This window comes from Monodon monoceros, unplaced genomic scaffold, assembly GCF_005190385.1.
Source record: "Monodon monoceros isolate NGI ecotype Baffin Bay Population unplaced genomic scaffold, NGI_Narwhal_1 Super_Scaffold_5, whole genome shotgun sequence".
Taxonomy (NCBI): Eukaryota; Metazoa; Chordata; class Mammalia; order Artiodactyla; family Monodontidae; genus Monodon; species Monodon monoceros.
The window spans coordinates 60,237,137-60,260,883 of record NW_021703782.1 but is presented as its reverse complement, the minus strand read 5'-3'; the positions used below and the strand labels follow the sequence as shown (position 1 = coordinate 60,260,883).

Sequence of the window (23,747 nt, the reverse complement as noted above, 5' to 3'; positions counted from 1 at the left end):
TGCAATTTCAAGGTAAACGTGTCCCAAAGTAGACTCAACATATGCATTTTTGAAAAAGAGGCATTTAGTGCCACAAATATGGGCTACTTTTAGTGTGGCTTTATTTAAGGTTTAACCAACTCATAAAAGAAGATAAATGCTTTAATCAGTTTAAAGAGGAGACTGAGAATGATACATAGCTTAGGCCAATTTGTACAATCATTAAAAAATCTCCACAACTTTGCTGTCCTTAAAAAACCCTTTGGGATATTATACCTTTAAAACACCTGCTTTGGGCTTCCCTGGTGGCGCAGTGGTTGAGAGTCCGCCTGCCGATGCAGGGGACACGGGTTCGTGCCCCGGTCCAGGGAGATCCCACATGCCGCAGAGCGGCTGGGCCCGTGAGCCATGGCCGCTGAGCCTGCGCGTCCGGAGCCTGTGCTCCGCAACGGGAGAGGCCACAACGGTGAGAGGCCCCCGTACCGCAAAAAAACAAAAACAACAACAACCACCAAAAAAACACTTGCTTTAAAAAAAGAAAAAAAAAGGGAGGGGGGGAGTAGGCAGTGAAGAACATAAATGGCTGCTATTTATTTTTAATTAACTTTTTTTTTCTTGGCCTAGCAGCAAAAGGGGTGGCATGAAGCCAGCAATGTAGTCTTCAATGTACTTGATCTTCTCTGTGGGTTCTATACTTAAGGACTAGTGCATCGTATCTGGCTTGGGCAGAAATGGTTTCACCTTAACACAAAATGCATATAAAATCCATGCAAAAATACTACTCAAGGACTAGTGCCCAAATTCACTGAACTTTTACTACCTTTCAGTCTGTAATTAAGGAATTTAGAATCTACACTTATGTTGGTCTAAGATTCTTAAAAGAGTGCAATGTTTATAAACTAACAATCATATGAAACTAAAAAATGTTTACTTAAAAATGTGATATCAGTTAATTCTCCCCCAACTCCCCCTTATTCCTGGTTTCCTACCATCAAAAACATTCATCTCGGAAAAAATAAAACAGTATGAGTGATGCTATTTTATGGAGTACTAATTCATTTCTCTTTAACCTGGGTCACACACAGAGGAGAGAAATTTCTAGATGATCACCTGGAGAACACTGAATGTCAAAACACGTAGAGATAGGGAAGAGGCAGCTACAGAGCAGTTGATTTGTGCTGAATTTGGTCTTTGGGTTCAAGCTGTGTAGCCGTTGGAAAATCCTCTAACCTCTCTATACATCAATTCCCTTATCTGCAAAAGGAAATGATACACCTGCCCCACCTGTGGGCCACTACCAGGAGCAAATCAGAAAATTCACACTATAAACTGGAAACTGCTATAAAGTAATTATCTTCATATGGAAAACACCCATCAATATACAGCATCTTTAACTATGGAGGTTAAATAAAGCTGATGGGAGTCATGAGTTTGGCATCCTCAAAAGAGCAAAGAGCCCCAACAATGAAGGTTCAAATGTAAAGGTTTTCAATTCACTTTCCCTCTTACTTAGAGAAAATCACAAGAAGGACCACTGTTGTAATATCTTCCCCTTATGCTTTACTCTAAGGCAGGTATGTAAACAGAAGAAAAGTGCAAGAAGAACAAAAGATCTCCCTTGTGAAAATGTGTTGGACGCTTGTCAGATTCTTTGGCATTCTTGTTTTGCCAACCCTCTTTTAAAAGGGAAAGGTAAAGGTCAAAATGAAAGGTGAACACTGGAAGTAAGGTTAGAGCACATATGCATTTTCAGTGGAAGAAAGAAATGCAAAATGCAACACACATTACTGAGCACCATGCCCATCCATGGTGCGTGTTCCTCTATGGAAGGTTGTGTGTGAACAAAAAGAAACACAGGCTGACCTTAACCTTAAAGAGCTAAAATCTAGCAGAAGAGGCAAGAGGAACTCTTTAAAAGTTAAAAATAAAAATAAGAGATTTAAATAATGGATAAAAACAGAAGTGTAAGAAGAAGGTTAGATCACTGGCAGTGACTGCAGCCTCTTGAGTGTTTTGTTTTAAAAAATGCGGTGATTTTATACAAAAGTCCAACTTTTTGGCTGCACTCAAAAAATTGGGATGAGGTTATTAAACGTACAGAGTTTTGGTTTTGCAAGATGAAAAAGTTCTGGAGATTGGTTGTACAACAGTGTGACTACACTTAATACCACTTAACTATATACTTAAAAATGGCTAAGATGGTAAATTTTATCACAATTAAAAAAGAAAAATAAATTGGAAGATCTATCACCATGGGGCTCACACTCCCAGAGGCTGGAGCCAAGGGTGGCTACTGCCTTGGACAGGGCATGTGCATTCTAGTTCCCCCCCCGCCCCTCCCAACCTGGCCTGCCTCACTCATTTACCTGCCTGGTCAATGAATGTTTCTGAGTTTGTAAGCCCTGGGTCGGATCACAATTAACTGCTAAATGAATAGACGGCAAAGACAAAAATTATAAGAGTTGAGAGAATGGGGAGAGCAGGTCTGGCTGAGAGATCAGAGAACATTATCTGGAGATTGAATTGGAGCCTGGTCTTAAAGAGAAAAGGAGTGTTTGTTAGGCTATGATTTCAACCTGACATTTCAGGAAATCCAGTTACGCTGAATAGAATGCTTAGCAACACTAAGTTTTCTTGGCTATTTTTAAAAGCACTGCATAATGCAACAGGTTTTGTAGTGGCTGCGTGGGAAACACAGACACATGACTCTATATAACATACGGGCAGCATATCTGGCAACCCACAGTTCTGCTAAGTAAATGCCTTTGAGAAACGAGGAGACATACAAGAATGCTTACAGAATTATTTGGAATAGCAAAAAATAATATGAATGTTTAAAGTTACAAATACTATAAACAACCTAAATGTCCATCAACAGAAAAAATGGAAAAATCAACTGTGGTATATTCATAGAGTAAAAAACTATTTGGCATTGAAAAATGAATGGTTTAGAACAGTGGTGGGTAAACCATGGCCTGTAGGTCAAATCTAACCAGCAGCCTGTTTTTGTACATCCTGTGAACTAAGAATATATATATATATATATATTTCTTTTACATTTTAAAGTGTTGCTAAACAAAAAACAAAGCAAACAAGAATATGCGACAGAGACCATACACGACTCACAAACCCTAAAATAATTACTATCTGACCCTTTATTAAAAAAGCTTCCTGACCCCTCCCTGATGATGACTCACAAACATAATGCCAAAAGGAAAAAGCAAGTTGCAGGAGAAAACACACATCACTTATACAGAATTTGTAAACATGCAAAGTAATACCATAAACATCTACATATAGCAAAAGGATAAGGGAATGCATGCAAATAGTAAGCACCAATCCATCACAGCAGAGGGGGGCGGGTACAAGGATATGCAAAAAAATAAAAGGGCTTGAACTTCAACTGTATTTGGCAAGTTTTACTTCTTCATGCCCGATCAGGTGGGAGGCTGGGTGTACACTGTTATTATCCTTTATATCTTCTGTATAGCATCTTAAAGATACTACACTTTAAAGTATGTATCAATATTCACTCTCAAAGAGCAATTGGCCAGTGTACTTACTTCCTTTTTAGAGGATCACTGCTGTCAAAGCAGTTGCATCATACCAACAATTCCAGGGTCGGATTTTATAAGTATGTTTATTTTAGAAAGTAAAGTAAGTGGGAAACAGTGTGTATCCATTTTGAAAGGTGAGGGCTCAACTGACCAGGCTGTGATTTCAACCTGACATTTGCAGAAGTCTGGTTACCCTGAACAGAATGTTTTGCAACACTAAGCTTTCTTGGGTATTTTTTAACAAGCACTGCATACTGCAACAGGTTTTGTGGTGGATGGCGGGGAAAATGCAAGAGCAATTAGCATTCCATAATTTTATCACTGGCTATGTAGTTTAATGATACACAAAACCCGTTGAGCATTTGTCAGCTGGAGGCAAGGCATCAGCAAATGAGGCCATTCTCAGGGAAAGCTGCCCTAAGTATGAGAAAGTCACTAGGAATGTGGGTTAAACAGTTGTGCTTATCAAACTGATAAGCACAAAGAATTAAAACTGTTTCAACAGTGACTTTAAGTGGGATAAATCTTTGGAAAAAATTAATCTAGCAGACAATTGTGGCAAATCCTGAAGGAAGTTTGGTTTCTCTTAAAATCCATTTGGAACAGTTATGCAAATTTTAGTTGTCATGAAAATATTAAACAAAAGCAAGCTTTCAATAGCCCAGCCTGTTTCCATTTTCATGAAACAACTTTATTCATTAGCTAATCTATGGCCTCACATTTCTGTCACTGGAATGAAAAACAATCATTATTGATTGGAGTCAAAAGGGTAATAAAGTCACAAGGAACATGTCAAAATACTCAGTTTGTAACATCAAAGTCCTGCCAACTTGTTTCTTCCCACAATCCTATCCCAAAGAAAGTCATCACAATCTTAAAACAGTCAAGGGGAAAGCTGGAAAATGACAGCAAGGGCATGAGAAATTCACACACTGGGACCTACAGCTGGCATCTGAGAAAACAAATCTCCTATCCCTTCACTAGTTGGGACATTTTTCCTAATCAGCCAGCTCTAACTGGTCCAGATAGGCTACAAAGAGGCCACAGCACCACCACAGGCCAACAGGTAAATTCTCTTTCTGAACATCCATATGCTTCTCCCTGCAGATGGTGTGGAAGTCGCTTTTGTCACTAAGATTTCTGCAAGGGCCCCATCCATGTGTACCAACTTTCAAATGAATAATCTGTGTCTATACAGATTATGTGCTTTTTAAAACATTTCCAGGTTCGGTCCCTGCTACCAATGTTGCAATTTCTTATGCCTTCCCCCGAAACCTCTATCATACACCTAACACAACTTGCATGCTAGAAATAAGGGAAGGAAAAATAAAAGAGGATCACAGAATCTCAAGTCAGAAAAGGGGCAGTCATTGCAGAAAGAAGAAAATTATTTCATAATACAGTTTTTACTTGGGTGTAGTTTTTATAAGAGAACAGCTCAGTTGTTCTGAAGGCAAATTTAGGGTTAAGTAAACCGCATTCAATTATTACCACTTTATGGTCATTATACCAGGCTAAAAAAACTGAAATGAAAAAAGGAATCTAGTATTCTAATTTTAGTTAAAAAGTTTAATCTAACTCTACACCAGCTTTCATGAAATCTCTAAGAAGCCATCACAATTGAGTGAACTTCATCAGTTTTTCTTCTCCAGTTCAAGTCAGGACAGATGTATTGATAAGCTATGCAGAGGTAGTTTCTCCAAAGGGAGAGAAAAAAGGTCATGGATAGCTTCTGCCTGGGTGGACGTGAGTTCTTGAATAACTGAAGAATTACTATGAAAATAAATTTCCGATCAAATCTAAACACTGCATCGCTAATTTTTCTTTTAGTATGTTACGTGGTCTAAAAAGTCACATTACCCTAATTTAAGCAGTCTTTTACATATTTAAAGCAACATTAATTAGTAATAATCAAGTAACAGGATTATGGTTTGTATGGGAATAAAGCAACCCCCCAAAATAGGCTTAAGGCAACTAAAAAATAAGAAATACTGGCAGAAAGTATTTACACATTTCAAAGTCTTTACACATCTACGTGTGAAATCAAACTTACACACTCACAAATGATGTATCAATTTAAATTAAATTCAAGACTATGTGAATTACTTACTGATATGATTATCTGCTTCACAAGCTTAGTATCATCAATACAGTCAAACGCCGCCAATAAAACCAAGTGGGAGTATTGGCCCTGTAGGAATTGAAAGCCAGTAAAGGTTAAAAAAATACACAGATTCTCCCTTTTCTTCCACCTAAGGAGTTACGTTAAAAGGTTATCACCCTGGGGCTTCCCTGGTGGCCCAGTGGTTGAGAGTCTGCCTGCCGATGCAAGGAACGCGGGTTCGTGCCCCGGTCCGGGAAGATCCCACACGCCGCGGAGCGGCTGGTCCCGTGAGCCATGGCCGCTGAGCCTGCGCGTCCGGAGCCTGTGCTCCGCAACAGGAGAGACCACAACAGTGAGAGGGCCGCATACCGCAAAAAAAAAAAAAAAGGTTATCACCCTGACGACGTATCCAGCATAATATAAATGAGATGGATAAAAGTCATTCAAAGAAATGTGCTCTTGTATCAGGACCTAGTTAATTATATTCTAGGCTGAGTAAGAAAAAGACAGAAACAGGTAAGCACATCCTTCAATATTAGATAGCTGAGACTCATTTTTTTAAACTAATCAGAATATAACACCTCTCAAAAACAGGTATCCTGTTAATGAATAGCTACTTGAAAATTAAACTCAAAGAAAGTTACAGTGACAAGTGGGAAAAAAAAAACTAGAGTACTGCAATCATAAAAAAGAAAATATATAAACTTAGATATAATCATATATACAAAATATACATAATACACATACACAGAAAATCCTGGAAGGAAAAACACTGTCACCACTGTGTTGAAGGATTACAAATAATTTTTCATTTTCTTTGGTATATTGTACAATTTCTTTAAAATAATCCTATATAATTAAAATAGAAACACTAAAAAAAAAAAACTAGAATAATATACTTATATAATGAATATGAGAATAAGATAAAAACAATTGCTTTCAAAAAGGAGAGCTGCACGAGATCATACAAATATACATTAGGACGTTCAGAATCATTACTATTGAAATAACAGAATTTTTTCCATGATGCTGATATTGTTCCAAGATTTAAAGAACTTCTACTTTATGTTAAAAAAAAAAAAGAAAGTTTTCAAAGCTTGTGGCATATTCCTTTTAAGTATCCCAGATGATGATATAAATCTTTTTTTACTTTAAGAGGGATTTGACTTTTGCTACCAGCCAACACTCATTCAGAGCCAGATCCGATGAATATGGCAGGAATAACATCTCAACTAGAAACAAACTGGAGAAAAACAACAAAGGTCTAACATTTTTACTATATATAAGACCAACAATCAACTAAGAATGGGCTAAGAACATGAAGAATCAGTTCACAAAGAGAAGTACAAATGGCTTTAAGCATATGAAATAATGCTCATTAATTAAGGACTATAATTAAAACAATGAAATACTATATCCCACCTGTCCTATACACAAAAGTGAAAGCCCTTGATAATATACTAATTTGGCAAAGGTTTGGGGAAGAGCAGGCACACTTTTATGTTGCTGATGAGACTGTAAAGTGGTTCAACCTCTTTAAGGGCAACTGACAACAACACTGAAAATTTTAAATGCATGTACTTTCTGATCCAGCAACTGTAGTTCTAGGGAGGTATCTTACAGACATGCTCCCACATACGAACAAAGGATATGCCCTGGAGAATTATTTGAAATAAAAAACTAGAAACTAACATGTCTGATAGTAGGGACTTGTTAAATGAACTATGGAAGTCATATAATAAAATATCATAAAGTCATTAACAAGAAAGAGGTAGATAGATGAATATATATTGACATAAAATGACCCCTGAGATGAATTAAATGAAGGAAACAAAGTAGAGAATGTTGTGCATATAGTACACAACCACAGGTTTCTGGTTTTTTAAGTCCCACACACGGAAACACACCCAAGCGTAAAATTTCTCTGGGTGAATACAGAAGGTGGAACAGAATTTAAATGAGAAATAGACAATTCTACAATTATACTTGGAAGTTTGAACACACTTCCCCAGCAACTGATAGAACTAGACAATGATAAGTAAAATCAGTAAAAACATCCATGATATGAAAACACTACAAACCATTTTGATCTAACTGACGTTTATAGAGGACTACACCCACATATTCTTTTCAAGACATTAACGTAGACCATCCATTGGTCCATAAAATAAGTCATTATAAATTTCAAAAGACTGAAATAATACAGAGTATATCAAGAAATCCCTAATATTTGGAAATTAAATACTTCCAAATAACCCATAGACCAAATCCATGGGTTGTATTAGTTTATCTCACCCCTTTAGAAGCAACTCCTTGAGATAAAAGAGACACTGAATTGTTAATTTGCTAACATCGCAATACCTTGTGGGGATGAGGTTGTCCAAAAAAATCTACTGTTGATGTAACCAAATTGTAAAATTAAAACAATCTAATTTTATTACAAAAGAGTGTCTTTTACTATCAATACCTTTCAGAACTTTTTTTCTGATGTCATTTTATTTTTATATTTTTATTTTATATTGGACTATTGTTGATTTACAATGTTGTATTAGTTTCAGGTGTACAGCAAAGTGATTCAGTCATACATATACATATATCCATCTTTTTTTCAGAATCTCTTCCCATCTACATTATTACAGAATATTAAGTAGACTTCCCTGCGCTATACAGTAGGTCCTTGTTGATTTTCCACCCTATATAGTAGTGTGTATATGTTAATCCCAAATCCTAGTTTATCCCTCCCTTCCACCTAATAGAACTTTCTATTAATATTCTATTTTTACTCATTTCTGATTTAAAATATTCAAACTAAAATGTTATACAAAAAGATTTACTTAATGATGAATTATGAATCATAAAATTCTCTCATACTCTGAAAACTCCTCACTAGAGAGCCTCTTATTTCATTTTGTTACAGCCAAGTTAGCTGCCTTCTATGTGTTTTTATACTAACTCTCTTCCTAGTCTTGAATCCTACAGAAGACAACAGATATGTATACAATCACAGAGCACCAGTTTATCTGAATTTGAATTAGCATTTACTGTATCAAGTATTCACTAGATGCCAGTAGTTCTTATTGGATTTTTCAGAGGGAAAAGTTGTTGATATCACTAATTTTAGTTCACCTGTAAATTAGAAGCTATAAAACATAATATATAAAATAGTTCAAAAATTGAAAACTAATGCTTACTACTACATATATTTTAGAATTATTATGGAAAACTATTTAGTATTTAAATACACAGAAATACTATTTTTTGAGGCAACTAATCCTTTAGAAAGAACTTTTTATATCCTCCAATTTCATTCAAAAAGCTGTTATACCATCTCCAAAAGATTCCAAAGAATTATAAAACTTAACTAAAATTTTCTTTGACCACACTACAAATTTAATCTAAGAAAAGAGACAAGTTTCACTTTCTGTTATGTTTTGGTGGTAATGAAAATTGGTAACAAGTTTCTGAAGTGCAATTTACCTAGAGACTAAATATCAGGTCTTCAAAACTTATCTAATAAAAATGGAAAATTGCCACAGTACAATGTTAAATGAAAAAAGGAGAAATTCATTTTGTGTAAATTTAATAATATATAAAAAGACATGCATATGCATAAAATAGATTATAACAAAATGAAACAATAAATAATTTTCTTGGTAATTTTCTGAACTCTTCAGATTTCCTATAATAGATATAAATACATTTTATTGTTAAAAATAGTTAAAAGAAATACATAGGTTTTTTTTTTTTTAAGAATTTTTTTTTTTGATGTGGACCATTTTTTTTTAAAGTCCTTATTGAATTTGTTACAATATCGCTTCCGCTTTATGTTTTGGTTTTTTGGCCCCGAGGCATGTGGGATCTTAGCTCCCCAACCAGGGATCAAACCCACACCCCCTGCATTGGAAGGCGAAGTCTTAACCACTGGACCGCCAGGGAAGTCCCCAAGAAATATGTAGTTTTTATACTTACATTAGCCACCTTTTCAACATAAGTCTTCATTGTTTTCACAATCACTTTCCTGTCCTTAAAAAAGAAAAATTGTCTCAATGAACTTATAGCTACAGGTTTAGTTACGGATTAGTTATAGATTAAGGTATTTCATAGTTAAAAATTTTATATAATATTAAACTTTCATTGGAGTGGCATACTTTTCATTAGTGAAAATATTCAACCAGAACCAAAAAATGCAATACACTATAAGTCCTCTCAGAGCTATTATAATCTTAGACTTCTATGTGACAATCCATTGAGACATAAATATGGAACCATAAAATTATTAGTTGCAAGGCAAACCTAGTGAAACTACCTCCTTTTATAGTAAGAACTGAGATCCCTCTTCCAATGTCTGAACTGTCTTCAAATGCATAAAAGTCTAGCATACAGATGGCATTCAATACATTACTTGTTGAGGAGAAATTAAATTTGTATTAAAAAGTGGACGAAAGAAAAAAGTGGACAAAATACAACTGTCTTTTAAAGGCAGAATTATACCAATCAAGGAAATGAGGATAATTTCTGTTAAGCTTCTATAATTAGTATGGTTCATTAGTTTTTCCCTCAAAGTACTTAAGAACCATGGGAGCAAATGCACAGCTGCTTATTTTCTTCTCTTTCCTCTCCCTCTCCCACAACAAGATCATTAAATGAGGAATCAAAGAGGCTGACGGGTACCAAAACTTTTATAAACTTAAGCCTAACATAAATAGTGTGTTTACTTGCTTGACACACGCCTCCCCATATAAGACAACCCAAGGTTTTCAAACTTTAAGAAGACTCCAGTGGAGAAGAAACAGAAGGCTCAAAGGGGGGCCAGTTTCTGTGAGGCCTTGAGGCACAACTTTGCAAAGATAATATTGTTGTGCGCAAGAGGGCAAAACCCCAAGGAGACCGAAAAAGTCTAAGGAAAGGCAAGTCAAGCCCTGACTGACTGACGCTTACCTTGGGCGTGCCGTGCCACAGGCAGTGCATGGCCACCCTGGCGCCATCGTGTGTGTGCGCCAGGTATACCACTGCTTCTCGGATGGCTTCAATCACTTCCTGGGGAATAAATGCAGTTCAGGGCTTTGGTTTACTCTTTCTTTTTACTTTCTCACAGTCTGTCTACTAAGGAGCAGTTATGCACAGAGAATGAAAGGCAGAAAGTATAGGTAGCAAACAATTTAACAACCGCTTCCTGGAAACATTCTTTTCCATCAAGAGCAGTAAGTACTGCTGGCAGGCAATTTCTATTAAAATCCCTGAGTTCTACCAACGTCTGTTCAAAAATGTACGCATACGGTTGACCCCGAGTGCGATTTGAACCAGGCGGGTCCACTTACACGCAGATTTTTTTCAGTAAATATGTACTATAGCACTACACCATCTGAAGGTGGGTAAATCCGCAATCAAAACTGCTGATGGGGAGGGCTGATTATAGGCGGATTTTCCACTGAGGGGGACGGGAGTGTCAGCACCCCACCCCCCGTGTTGTTGTAGGGTCAACTGTATACGTATAGTATATTCTAAAGGACTTCTCAAGAAAAAAAAAATCTAAGAGTTGGCTGTGGGAAGAAGGGAGTTTTTAATAAAAAAGCCAGATAAAATAAATAAAATGTTCTTCCCTAAAAGAGTCATGTATATAACAAGCAGAAAACCAAAACACTAATTTTGTCTGAAAAAGTTTTTCTTTTTTAATTTATCACTGGATTACCTCTGGAAATCATATTAATAATTCACCGTAAAGACACTTAAATAACATTTCTCTAAGAAATATTTATCCCTACATTAACATTTAGACTAGGTCTTCACTAGGCCTTTACTCAATGACCTTTAAGTAAAAACCCAATCACTAATTTATTACAAGGTAATTTTAGCTTATTTTTAATCTTTATTCCTTATTTTCAATGTATATAATTTCATAATTATATTTGGAAGTCTAGCATATAGGACATAAGTGAGTTCTGCCAGCTAACAGCTGCGGGGCCAGTTTAGTCCATTCCCGATTTAAAAATTTATATTAAATAAATACAAAGTCTCCTGCCAGGAAGGAGAAAAGTGGCCTATTTTTATCAATAAGGAACAGCAATTTCACCCTTAACTATCTCACAATCTTTTTCCAGGATAAATCTCAAGAACATAGCTTTCAGCTTACATACCTGAACTTATGAATCTCTTCAAAGCTATCCAGTTGGGGAGTTAAACATATATTCCAATTATGCTTCTTTTACCTCCAAAAGTTTTTTTTTTTAAAGTCTCTCTATTGAAAATGCCCCCGGGGCCACGAAGACCTGTCTGATTATTTTATATTCACACTAAGTTCCCAATGATTTTTTGCTATTACTAAAACATATTCAACATTAAAAAGATAAAGACTTTCTACTGTGGAATATATTCAAATGATTATTTTCTCAGTTCTGAAAATAAAGTCCTGCCTCAGTAAATCCAGAACTGTGAGATGCTGTGCTGTGCCAGAGCAAGAGAGAAATCCCCTAAAGAGAATCAGCAACTGCTGTGGCCACTGAACCACACGCTTAGGTGGGCGGCTGCTCTTGGAGAACTATTTTGCATGTCAGTTTTGAGAGGGTCAAAATTCCTATGAATGTTTAATCTGGCATATTTGTCAAAAAGACGCGAGTCTCGTTACTTGGTTATCGCTTATTATTAGAATGAGAACAAATGGATGATGAGTTCACAGTATGATGAGGCAAGCAAAATTCAGGGGACTAAATGAATTCTCATATATATTCCCATCACTGACTTGAAGGGCAGTGCAATTTACCTTCGCTCTCATGTAAGGTCCAGTTTTTCACGGTTCACTTAGTGTCCTCCCCGTAACCTTTTAACACCGATATAATTTTTTGTTTTTGTATCAATACAGGTGAATTTTGAACTCCCTGAATGCTGAATATTCCTCCATGTTAGTTAATTTTCTGATTAGGTTAAGCTAGAGGATGCTCTCTGGATTATAATTAAAATATAAAAATTCAATGAAACTGATAAAATTATGGTCAATTCTACTGTCTTTCTGGCAAAAATCTAAATGGAATTAGTAGACTTCTTCAAAGGGAGTTTAGCACATTATCTTTTCTAAATAAGGAAACAATTCTTTAAAATTTTCAAAAGCCAATATACATCAAAGCAGTATTCCACATTTTTTACACAGTTCTACATGTTTCAGTTTAAAACCTAAAACCAAGAACTTACTGATCTCAGCTTTGGGGGTGCATAGGTAAAAAAGTCCAAGAATACTTTATGTACCAGTGAGTGCTTAATCACAGCTTCTCTGAAAACAGAATAAAAGAAGAAAAAAAAGTCAGAAATGGTACCACAATAATACAGAGATAGGTAACCTCGGTCGCCCTAAAATAATCAAAACAAGTGAAATGGTTTTAGCAAATGTCATTTGTCATAAAATAAATCATATCTTTAGCAATACTAAGACTAAAAGAAAAAACTTTTAGACCTATTAAAATATATATAGGTCTTGGTTGCCATCTACAACCAAGACCAGAGTACAAGTTTCTAGTATCTAATCAGCAAATATGAAATTATCATTCAAAATACACTCAACTTTCTTAAATAAGGACATCTATATTCTTTTACACAACAATGGACATGTGATTAGAAATCCACATGTAGACTATTTTTTAATGGCTATTTTCTTTCTGTCAAGCCTCCTTTATAATGCGTCAGTTTCACAAAATCATTTTAGCAGTTAAATCCTAAATAGATCAAAACAGTATCAGCAATCGCAACAATACCTAATGGATCCAAGCCTCCTAGTGTGACACTTGCTGAATTCAGGTGTACAGTGGAGGCTAATGATCAGGCACCAAAGACTTCAAGTTCACATGGAGTATCCATGTAGACGGCAAAAACATGTTGTTTTTAACGGCAAAGCACTGTTCTGAGCACTTTGGAAATATTAGCCCATTTAATCTTCATAAAACTCTATGAAATATACACTATTATTATCGTAATTTTACAGATATGGAAACTGAGGCACAGAGAAGTTAAGTTGCCCAAGGTCACAGTTAGTAAATGAGAGAGGCACCAGGATTCACACCCAGAAAGTCTGGTCCCAGACGTAATGCCCTAACCACTCCACTGTGGTACAAATTTCACGAAGGCCAAATGCATGGGCTTTTAGGTCTCACAATCCAATTTAAATAACAGACTATAACTGGGAAACTATCCACCTTTTCTCTGCAAAGGCTATGGAAAAACTTCCTCCTTCAAATGCCATTTGTTAAGAAAAAAAAAAAAACCAGCTTCCTTACTTCTGGGCCATTGGAGTTAGAATCTGTTTCATTTCATCCATGATAAGCTCTAGTTTTTCTGGTTGTACCTCTAATACTTTGTCCAGAGTTGGGTGATCTGCTGACTGCAACGGAAGAAAAATCAAACCCCTCTAAATTTAATCAAGTTTCTTCAACTTCAGAACAAAGAAAATCAATTACTGTCATTTTACATAAACTTAAATTTTTAGATTTGCCATATTTACATAACAAAAGCCTCACTGTAGATACACTCACAGGGTAATTTTTGATTATCTAATTCTCATTCTATACACCCACCATCGTACTTCCAGAGCCAAGCTAAATAACCAACCAGCCAGTTCATACTTGCCAAGCACCTAGCATGTGCCTAATCATAAGATCAAGTAGTCAGTTACCAAATTCTTGCCACCAGGTTTTGTAATTAGCTGGATATTCCTATAGTGACTGTGACAAAGGAAACAAAGCACTAAGTTCAACCCAGGGGCTGAAACTGACTAGCAGAAGAAACTCAGGAATCAATCCATCTCCTTTGAGATAAATATGTGTATTTGTATCCTAAAGTCTGAAACTGATCCTTTAACTGTCCTAGTCCCATTACTAGCCTTGTACTAAATCCAAGGTTGGGTCTCTCTACTCTGCTTCCTCTCTGCATATGACCCGGGGAAGGGTAATCCACAAACATGAGGAAACATGGGAGAAGGCAGCAACAGGGAGCTCGACGCCCTTCAACCAGAGCTGGTTAAGGGGTGTTTACAGAGCTTCACTGTCTATTAAGAATCTTCTTCCTTGGTCTATCTGACTGTAGAAACAGAAGTACCAAAGCATTACACACAGTACTTGGGAAGGAGTAACAAAAGTAGTTTTAATTTATAGGGGATTTAAAGATTGTGCTCTGGGAGAATGAAATGTAAGTATGATCACTTGCTTATTACACCAGAGACAAAATAATCCAAGAGGATAAAGGCTATGAGGTAGTCTTTAAAGGAACAACCAAAGTAAAAATACATTCTGAAAACAGGGCATTGGAAGGTAAGGAACAGCACACAGAGAAAGTAAAATCTCTAGGAAAAATGTCTTGAAATGTCACCTTGTAAAGCTGAAATGTGTTCCCATAGAGCTCTTCTGTCAGCATGTTCCTCTGCTCCAAGACGGCTTTATCATTGTAGGCGTACTCCACGATGGCGGACGCTTCCGCATGCCGCAGCATCTTCCTCACGTGACCTCTAAAGCTTCTCATTATCTCTGCAATCTGTGCTTTACTCCTAAACCCAGCGTGACCATGGGAAAAGAGAAGCGATAGAAGGAGAAAGATGGGTGGCAACAAAACATAACACACTTCTTCTGAGACCAGCTCATCATTGTGTGTGGAGGTGGCTAACACAGAGAAATGCTACGAGAAGGAAAATCAAATTGCCTTGTATTTCTACCTTGTATTTCTTTCTTTTCTTTTTCTGTTTTTTTTTCTTTTTTTGGCCATGCTGCACGGCTTGCAGGATCTTAGTTCCCCAGCCAGGGATGGAACCTGGGCCCTCAGCAATGAAACTGCGGAGTCCTAACCACTGGACCGCCAGGGAATTCCCTCTACCTTGCATTTCTAAGTGACTCGGGGGCCAGCCTGCCTAGGTTTGAAAAGACCTAGGGTCTTACCAGCTGAAAGGCCCTGGGCAAGGTATTTCACCACTCTGTGCCTCAGCTTCTCTAGTCATAGAATAGAAAGAATAAGGTTGATGTGAGGATAAATGAGTTAAGATGCACTGAGAACTGTAACCAGCACACAGTAAGTGCTCAATAAATGTCAGTTCCCATTAGTAAATTGTTCAGCTTAAAAGAAGCGGGGTAGGAGGAGAAAAGGAGAAGGTAAAAGTCAAACATGCAGGATAATATGAATAAAACATATTCCAGGATTCTCTCTTTTTGTTTGTTTGTTTTTGCGGTATGCGGGCCTCCCACTGTTGTGGCCTCTCCCGTTGCAGAGCACAGGCTCCGGACGCGCAGGCTCAGCGGCCATGGCTCACGGGCCCACCCGCTCCGCGGCATGTGGGATCTTCCCGGACCGGGCACGAACCGGTGTCCCCTGCACCGGCAGGTGGACTCTCAACCACTGCGCCACCAGGGAAGCCCCAGGATTCTCTTTTAAAACAGGACTTAATCACAAATATTTCTATTCTATCCTAAAATAATCAAGCAGCCAGTAATTCTAGTCAGGAATACAGTTTTTGAAAATTTGTCAGCTGTACTTTTTGTTGTTGGTTAGCATATTTTGGCCCATTATTATACTTGAGACAGGAAGACAAGTATCAATTCCACCTAGTTTAGGAAATCCTCCCATCTCGACATTTCCTAACCCACTAACCATGCTTCTGAGCCTACTCACCTGCCCCTCCCTTCACTCCATCTTCTAAGTAACTGGTGACTAATTTAAAGTTCATTATAACCATTTCTCTTCTTCCAGGGCTTCAAGATATACTCGTAAGAACAATGAAGACAATACCATCATTGTACATTAATTTTAATAACATTAATTTTTTTAAGACCATATTTATTGCAAACATCACAAGCATCTGCTTAAGCCTCCTATTATGCAACTTTTAAGCAACATTTATTTGCACACAATAGGTATCCACACCTTTAAAAAACTAATAAAAAAACATTTTATAAATAGAACAACTCACCCATACATGAGAAACTTCTTAACAATATTTCTGGAATATTTAGCTTTACTTAATTCAACCAAATCACCTGAAAAACAAAATACATTACATTAATGATAACCTCATTCCAGTCCTCCAGAAACAAGGGAAGAACTAACTGCACAATCTTGGGAACACAAACGAATAACTCCCTATTTGTCCCAGGCAAAAAATACAAATAAACAGAAAAGGTCCTGCAGAGGACACACTGCTATCCCTCCACAGAATTCTTTTCCAGGACAGTGTTGGGTATTTCAAGAGAAAACAAGCGACTTCTTACAAACAATTACGAAATATATATAAGAAATACCTCGCAGTTCTTCAAAAGCCTGTTTCCTCTGCTCTTCGTTGCCATACTGAATGTAACACTGGATCACACGAGTTGAATCATGTGCAAATGCAATCTGTAGGAAAACAGTTGGGGCCTTTAGACAAATTCTCTCTGAAAATATATCTTTCTATCATATTATTTATGTTGTATTGCTTGCTGCCTCTTTTACAATTCCTTGTGAGGAAAAAAAAGTAGGGTCTTCATAGCTAATCAAACCTAGGTTACTTGGGAGTAGAAATTCTTGTTTAATTGTTCAGAATGGCATTCTTTGGTTTTGCTGGCTACCGTACAGCATCGAGACAGGAATGCATTTAAGTATTCTGCAAGATTCTATCATTATAATTCAAACCAAACCTGTCTAATGATTATACACACTTCATTTTTCATTTCTCTGATAGTTACTTTCCTTAAAAGAGGAATTTTTCAATGCAAAAATTCTATTATTCTATGATTTTTAAAAAAATATAAATGATCTAAGAATGTTTGGCTTTGGCAACCAAAGTACTGCTACATAAATAATTATACCTAATTATTATAATAATCTAGATACACATTGGCAATTACAATATGAGCTAATCACTCCATTTCTCACATTTTCATTATAATCCCTGAACATACATCCAGTTATATTCCTAGAATTTCAAATCTGATTCTCCAACCCAAGCCCCCTCACAACTATTGGATGGATTAGATCCTCACTGAAGGACTTGCTGATCAATTTTCTAAAGCAATAACTGCAGATAATCAGTCATGCACTATTATTTTTTAATATGCTACAGTCTACTTTAATAGTGCTTATTACTCGTTGCTGAGTCTGTCTTTAAATTTTAAAATTCTAACAAGTCAGAAGGTAAAGGTATACCTTCATCAAAGTCATGGATTTCTGAAGAATTTCCTTAAGGGAGATTTGCATAGACATTTTTGATAAAACTTTAAAAATAATTTTTAAAAAGAAATAAGGCTGTTTTGTGCATATGTTGATTACCTACTATGTAACCAATATATGCGCTTAAGTATATTTTTCTCATTTAAACTCAAAGCAACCTTAAAAGTGGGTTGTTGTTATTAGCACTTTATAGATTAAAGTGAGTTTATGAGAAGTTAAGGAACTTGCTATCCTTGTGACCCTGGGGATGAAACTCAACTTCTCTGAGCCCAGATGTATCAAACGTTTAATAGGGATGATGACTAAGTTAAAGGATACAAAGTATGCACTGGTTAGCATAATTCCTAGCACACAGTAAATAATCAATAAATAGGCTGTTATTGTCTAAAGGCACATGTATGTTAAATAGCAGAGTGGGTATTTGAATACCAGACTAACCCCCAAGTCCATGGGCATGCAGTAATAACCTAAGGGTAATTGGGAAAGGATCTTGAGTGTAAAGTATTTATAAATTGAGTGTAACAGACTACTGCTAGAGACGAGGAGGAGTTCCAACCTAAAAAGACCTTGCTGGCTTCAAGAAAGCAGCAGCTGGGAACTCACTATTTTAAGACAGTCCTTCAAACTGCAATACAGCATCTGGTTAGACCCACGTACGTGGTTCGGCAAAGGCTGCCCCTCAAGGGTCTCCAAAGATACCGTGTCTGTTGGCTTACAAGTGAATATCACTAAGTATTTATCCAAATACACAAGAATCAACAGAAGTTTACTATAAAACAGGATTAAACAGCAACAACAAAAATCAATTCAGAAGTCCCAAATCTATTATATTTTAAAGATCTTTGCATGATGCTTGTAAACGCAGGAAGAAAGTAATCATGTGTTTGCATCACACATACAAAATAGCCAGCAATTTAGAACATACAAAAGTATAGAGTTCACAGCAAGACATTCTAACGAACACTGTTGAACTAATAAATTTCTCGAGATAACTTTAAAAGAACACTGATTTATTTTAAGTAAATTATTTTAAAATGAACAGCCAAATACTTGATAGCCTTTTTATAATTTCCCGGCAGTAAGGTCTCTCACTATTAAATTTTTTAATCAGTATTATAAAAGGTATTTGAAATTTGAGGCCAAATACATTAAAAACAGAAACAATTTCACCTGCCACAACAGTCAACTACCCTTTACTGCGAGTCAATTTCAATTGTTAAAATTGCAACTGAGTATGCCCTACTTACAGTTTTAATTTTCCCTTGAATCAACTTCTGCAAATCATTCATCAACTTCACTCTTTTTTCTTTGTCACAATCTTTTCTATAAAAGAGGCAGGAAACATAGCCTAAGTAAAGACATTATTTTAAACACACAAAAATAAAAACCATACCAGTGTATGTTCACCCACTTCAGTATGATTTTCTCTTCGAAGAGAGCAAACTGGACATTAAAATTACTATTCCAGAGCAGCCAGAGAAAAGTAATTTTCTCAAAGGCAGAAACTCATCTCACAAGGTATAATTTTACGCATCAATCTAAATCTTAACAGCCAGAACTTCAAAAGTGAAGAAAATAATAAAACAAGTCCAAGACACCAAGTACTCAAGTATCTCAAAACCTAGCCGAAAAGAACTGTCCTTCATTTTCTCAGAAATTTCTCAGGAAGGACGTCAAATCCATTTTAACTCTCATTCATTTTCATAAGCAGATCTGACACCATCCAAATGATTCCACACATTTCTGCAACAGGCAGACATCCAAACACTGATGCCTCTACTGGAGTATTATGAGTACTCCCTAAATAACCCAAGCGCTATGTTATTTATCTTAGGACATTTCACTATTTACTAGTTACACTGTTACTCCTCCATCATCTCAAAGGGCCTAATAAAGATGCCATTAAGTAGCATTACCTTCTTAAGATCTCCCAGATCTGCTTCGCCCGAACAACAATGTCGTAGTTGGTTTTATCACTGAGTTGCCTGCTCTGCTTCAGTTCTTTTTTCTTTTTTTTGAACTCATCCCATTTGGGTTTCTTGACTGCTGTGCCTAGTCATTACAGAAATTATTTTCAATTACATTTAACATTCTCAGTGCCATACACAAGGACAAATTAGGCACCTATGGCAATCACTAATCAAGATCAATACTCACTGAGGAAACTAGAAGGGGGAAAACATCATTCCCTACCAACTTATACTTTATTTCATTTTCTGAGCAGTTTACACATTTTAAATTTGGTTGACACCAACTGTTCATTTATTCAACAGCTATTTATTTAATCTTAACAGGATACCTATTAAAAAAACAAAAGGAACTAAACAGATTATAAAAGCAATTTTAAAAGTTTAAGCATCTTTCTCAATTGTAAAATAAAATTTTACTCTAGAACATTAAGATCATTGGACTTTAGGTATAATCAGTTCTCAATGAAAACAAAAATTAGTCCAAATTAACATAGGAAAAACCATATTCAAAAATTCACTCTTCTGAGTGCTGTTATGTAGTAAGTGATTTAATTCTTACAACAACCCTACAAGGTAGGTACTGTTATTATCCCCTTCATGTCAGGGAAACAAAGGCACCGAGCAGGTAAGTTCCTTGTCCAAGGTCACGTTAACTCCTAAGTGGCAGAGTCAGGATTCAAACCCAGACGTGGCTCTAAAACTTTATTCTCTGCTGTCTCTTACTCATGACAATGCACAATCAAAATTCCTCAGTTCTCTACAATTAGGGTCATGCTATAAAAGTCGAGTATCTTTCTATTGGTTATTGTTGGTCTTCACAATCTAAATAACTTATTAATTGAATGAAAAAACCCAAAGAGGCCAAACAAAAAAAAACTTAATAAAATAGGTATTATTTACAAGAGTACCCTGCAAAGAACCCTTAGGAGAGTAAGTTATTTCTAGATATCTCCCCTTCTCTGATTAGAAATACACTCAAAAACCAAAATTCTCCTATAATCTCAAAACCTAGGGATTAACATTTTATTTCCTTCTTGTCTTTTCCCCTACACGTTTTATATTAATTTCCTTGTTGTCTTTACTTAAACATTATTATGTTGTAAGCATTCTTCCATGAAACTAAATATTCCTCAAGAATATAATTTTTAATGGCATTCGATATACTATAGTGTATTTAGTTACTCCCCTTTCTGCTCACTTGCTTACTCCCAGCCTGGTAATAGAGGATTACAGGCAACAGAAGGCATATTTACCATTACTATTAGGGCATCATGTACTGTGCAGCAGAGGATAATAACCAATCCAGAGTTCATTTAATTCTACAAATATTTGGGCACCCTTGACATATGCCATGCCGGGTTGCAGCAGATACAACCAATTCTGGGGATGTCTAGTATCCAATTCCCCTCAGTTGCTGGTATAAAACTGAGAAAATAAAATCAAAGTTCCATTTTGAGATGCTGGGAACTTATCTCCTATAGCAAAAGGAACCAGGGGTCCACTATAATAAGATGAGGATGTGTGTGCACTTAAAATGCAGGTGTCAAGAACTCCAGTGTGGAAAGGAAGATTTAGGACCTAATAGAGAAGCTAGGAAAGAGTAGGTAGGAAAAAGAAGCTGGAAGAGAAGGGAAAAAGAGAAAAGATGGAAGCTAGAGCATGAAAGAATCCTCCAGGCCTAATGAGAAATAATGAAAATTTCCCCTTTCCTCTCTCCCTATGCCCCTGTCTTGGAGCAGCCCTAGGCAGAGCAGAGAACAGGGACCAGGTCTAAAGAACTGGAGTAAAAAGGCCCCATGGCAGTGGTCTCAATTGGCAGCAAAGGAGCAGTGTCAGGCTATGCCACGCTGGAGAAAAAGAGTATGAAAGACACCAGAGAAGTTCTCATGATGCTGCAGAGAAGGCATATGCATGACAGTACGCGTAACCTGGAAGCTGCTCGTTTGAGACCAGTGCAGGAGAGACGATGCACAGCAAGGGCAGGCTGTACAACAGACAGCAAAGCTCTGGGTTAAAGACAACCGCTTAAACATCATGACGAAGAGATTAGTAGTTTGTTTCAACAAAGAGGAGCCCTGCCAACACTTCTAATCAGTTAGCAACCTAGCCTGTTCAACCAATTCAAGTCAAATCTGTCACATGTATACTACGCCTTCTCTGGAACTGTTTACCGGCTCCGAGCCATCTGATGGGTTGATGATATTAGAGTGGCCTGAGCCCTGTGAGGGCAGGGTCTATATGTTTCTTGTTCACCAGGGCATCCTTAGCCAAGGTGGATGTTTAGCTGGGACACACTGGTTATTTAAGTATTAAATTTAAGTATTAAGTATTTGTTTGTTGAATGAATGAGTTCATTAATTTTAGCCTACAGAAAGGAATGTTTTATTGAGGTTCCAATGCATAAAGCCAATACAATTTAGCCTAATTCCACAGCTAGGGGAATTCAGCAAGGGCCTAGGAAGTAAGGAATTCTAGGTACCAGAGGACAATTTTGACCAGGGAAGATGCTTTCTGTTTTTTATTTAATCCCATCTACCTTCCCCTGCCCCCACCCCAAGTGTTGCCTGTCAAGGAACAAGAACAGAAGGTCTCTACCAGACTTCTAGAGTCCCTGTGCACGATGGTTCAGGCAATAGCTCAGGCAAGGCAACGCTTTTGCAAAAACTCTGCTAAAGGAATCAGTGCTTACCATCATTTTTACTGTCTGGCTGGAATTTTCTCTTCCTGTTGAATTTATCTGCCTGCTGGGATTTGTTCTTTGGTATTTTATCCCCTTGCTGCTTATTCTTGAACTGCTTCACACCTTTTTTCCCAGGTTTTGTGGCAGTTTTCTCAAAGTTCTTAGTTGTGATTTTAGGTCCACCTTCCTTAACAACTTTTTTTGGGAATGTCTTTGAAGAATCAGAATCTAGTGACAATAATAAATAATTGTTAGTTCAATGATCCTGGGCCTAGATCTTTTATCCACTGGATTGCATTTGTTACAGAAAATTACACACTCTTTAGTGAAACATACTTTGTTTTATTCTCAAAAACGGAGCACAGTAGGATTTAAAAAATCAAAACAAAATTAAAAAACTTACTCTGATTATAAAATTGTAACACAGGTTCATTATAGAAAACCTACGAAGTAGAGAAATACATAATAAAAACTACCCATAATTCGAGAGATAACCACTATTGTCAGTTAGGTGTACTTCTGTTTTAAGCACATATCACAAGATGAGACATTATTTTTACGTTTGTGTGTGTCTGTGTGTGTGTATTTAGGGCATCAATAACATAATAGGAATCTAAGAATAAAATGAACATTTAAAATTTAGAAAGTATATCATATATAAACAAATTTAAAATGTTTATTTTTCAGAATTTCTAGTTGCAAGAAAAAAAAAGATTGCTTAGGAAACTAGTCATTGACACAATTCCTGACTTTTCTATTTTGCAATACTGACACCTGATGGAACAATAAAGACATCACAATGAGAAATCCTGAAGATCTGGCTCACCAGTACACGTATTAATCAGCCACAATTTATCAAACGTTAAAATGTTGTTGTGAATTAGCGTGACTAAAGTGAGGGAACAGCATCACTAGCCGACATATCTTTCAAAAGTACAGCATTCACCAATTATCCTGGCGATTTCTTAAAGGTCTAAGTTTCACAGGGAACATGCAAACTCATATGTAGTAACACCTACTTTTTCCTACTACTTTAATCCTAACTCTAACCCATGAATAGATTGGAATCTGCTACATGCCCCCTCATACCACCAACTGCTCCCTCCAAGGGCCAAATAAACCACACGGGAAGCATGTTTTGAGTATCTTACCACTGTTTTTATGAAATCTGTTTTTTTCTTGTGATGGCTTTGTACCTTTTCCTGTGATTTTTTTTTTCCCTTTGACTTCCATTATAGCAACTCTGGAAAACAAAAACAAAATCCAAAAAAGGATCACTGAATTGCTCTCAT

The 23,747-nt window shown here is 36.6% G+C and overlaps 1 protein-coding gene across 5 annotated transcripts in view; it reads right to left on the bottom strand.

The window, feature by feature from the left end:
* Positions 1–23,747, bottom strand: part of PUM3 (pumilio RNA binding family member 3) — a 58,537-nt gene that overhangs the window by 10,517 nt on the left and 24,273 nt on the right. For 3 of the 5 annotated variants that reach the window (XM_029203013.1, XM_029203014.1, XM_029203012.1), the window contains 12 exons: positions 23,607–23,698; positions 22,465–22,683; positions 19,722–19,857; positions 19,053–19,128; positions 16,899–16,992; positions 16,571–16,637; positions 14,986–15,160; positions 13,899–14,002; positions 12,823–12,901; positions 10,579–10,677; positions 9,610–9,663; positions 5,647–5,727 (listed from right to left, as the gene is read on the bottom strand). In XM_029203013.1, the coding sequence (XP_029058846.1) occupies positions 5,647–5,727; positions 9,610–9,663; positions 10,579–10,677; positions 12,823–12,901; positions 13,899–14,002; positions 14,986–15,160; positions 16,571–16,637; positions 16,899–16,992; positions 19,053–19,128; positions 19,722–19,857; positions 22,465–22,683; positions 23,607–23,688 (1,266 nt within the window). In that variant the 5' untranslated portion in view covers positions 23,689–23,698. The remainder of the gene's footprint in view (positions 1–5,646; positions 5,728–9,609; positions 9,664–10,578; positions 10,678–12,822; positions 12,902–13,898; positions 14,003–14,985; positions 15,161–16,570; positions 16,638–16,898; positions 16,993–19,052; positions 19,129–19,721; positions 19,858–22,464; positions 22,684–23,606; positions 23,699–23,747) is intronic. The other 2 variants (XM_029203015.1, XM_029203016.1) reach the window with 1 other exon arrangement.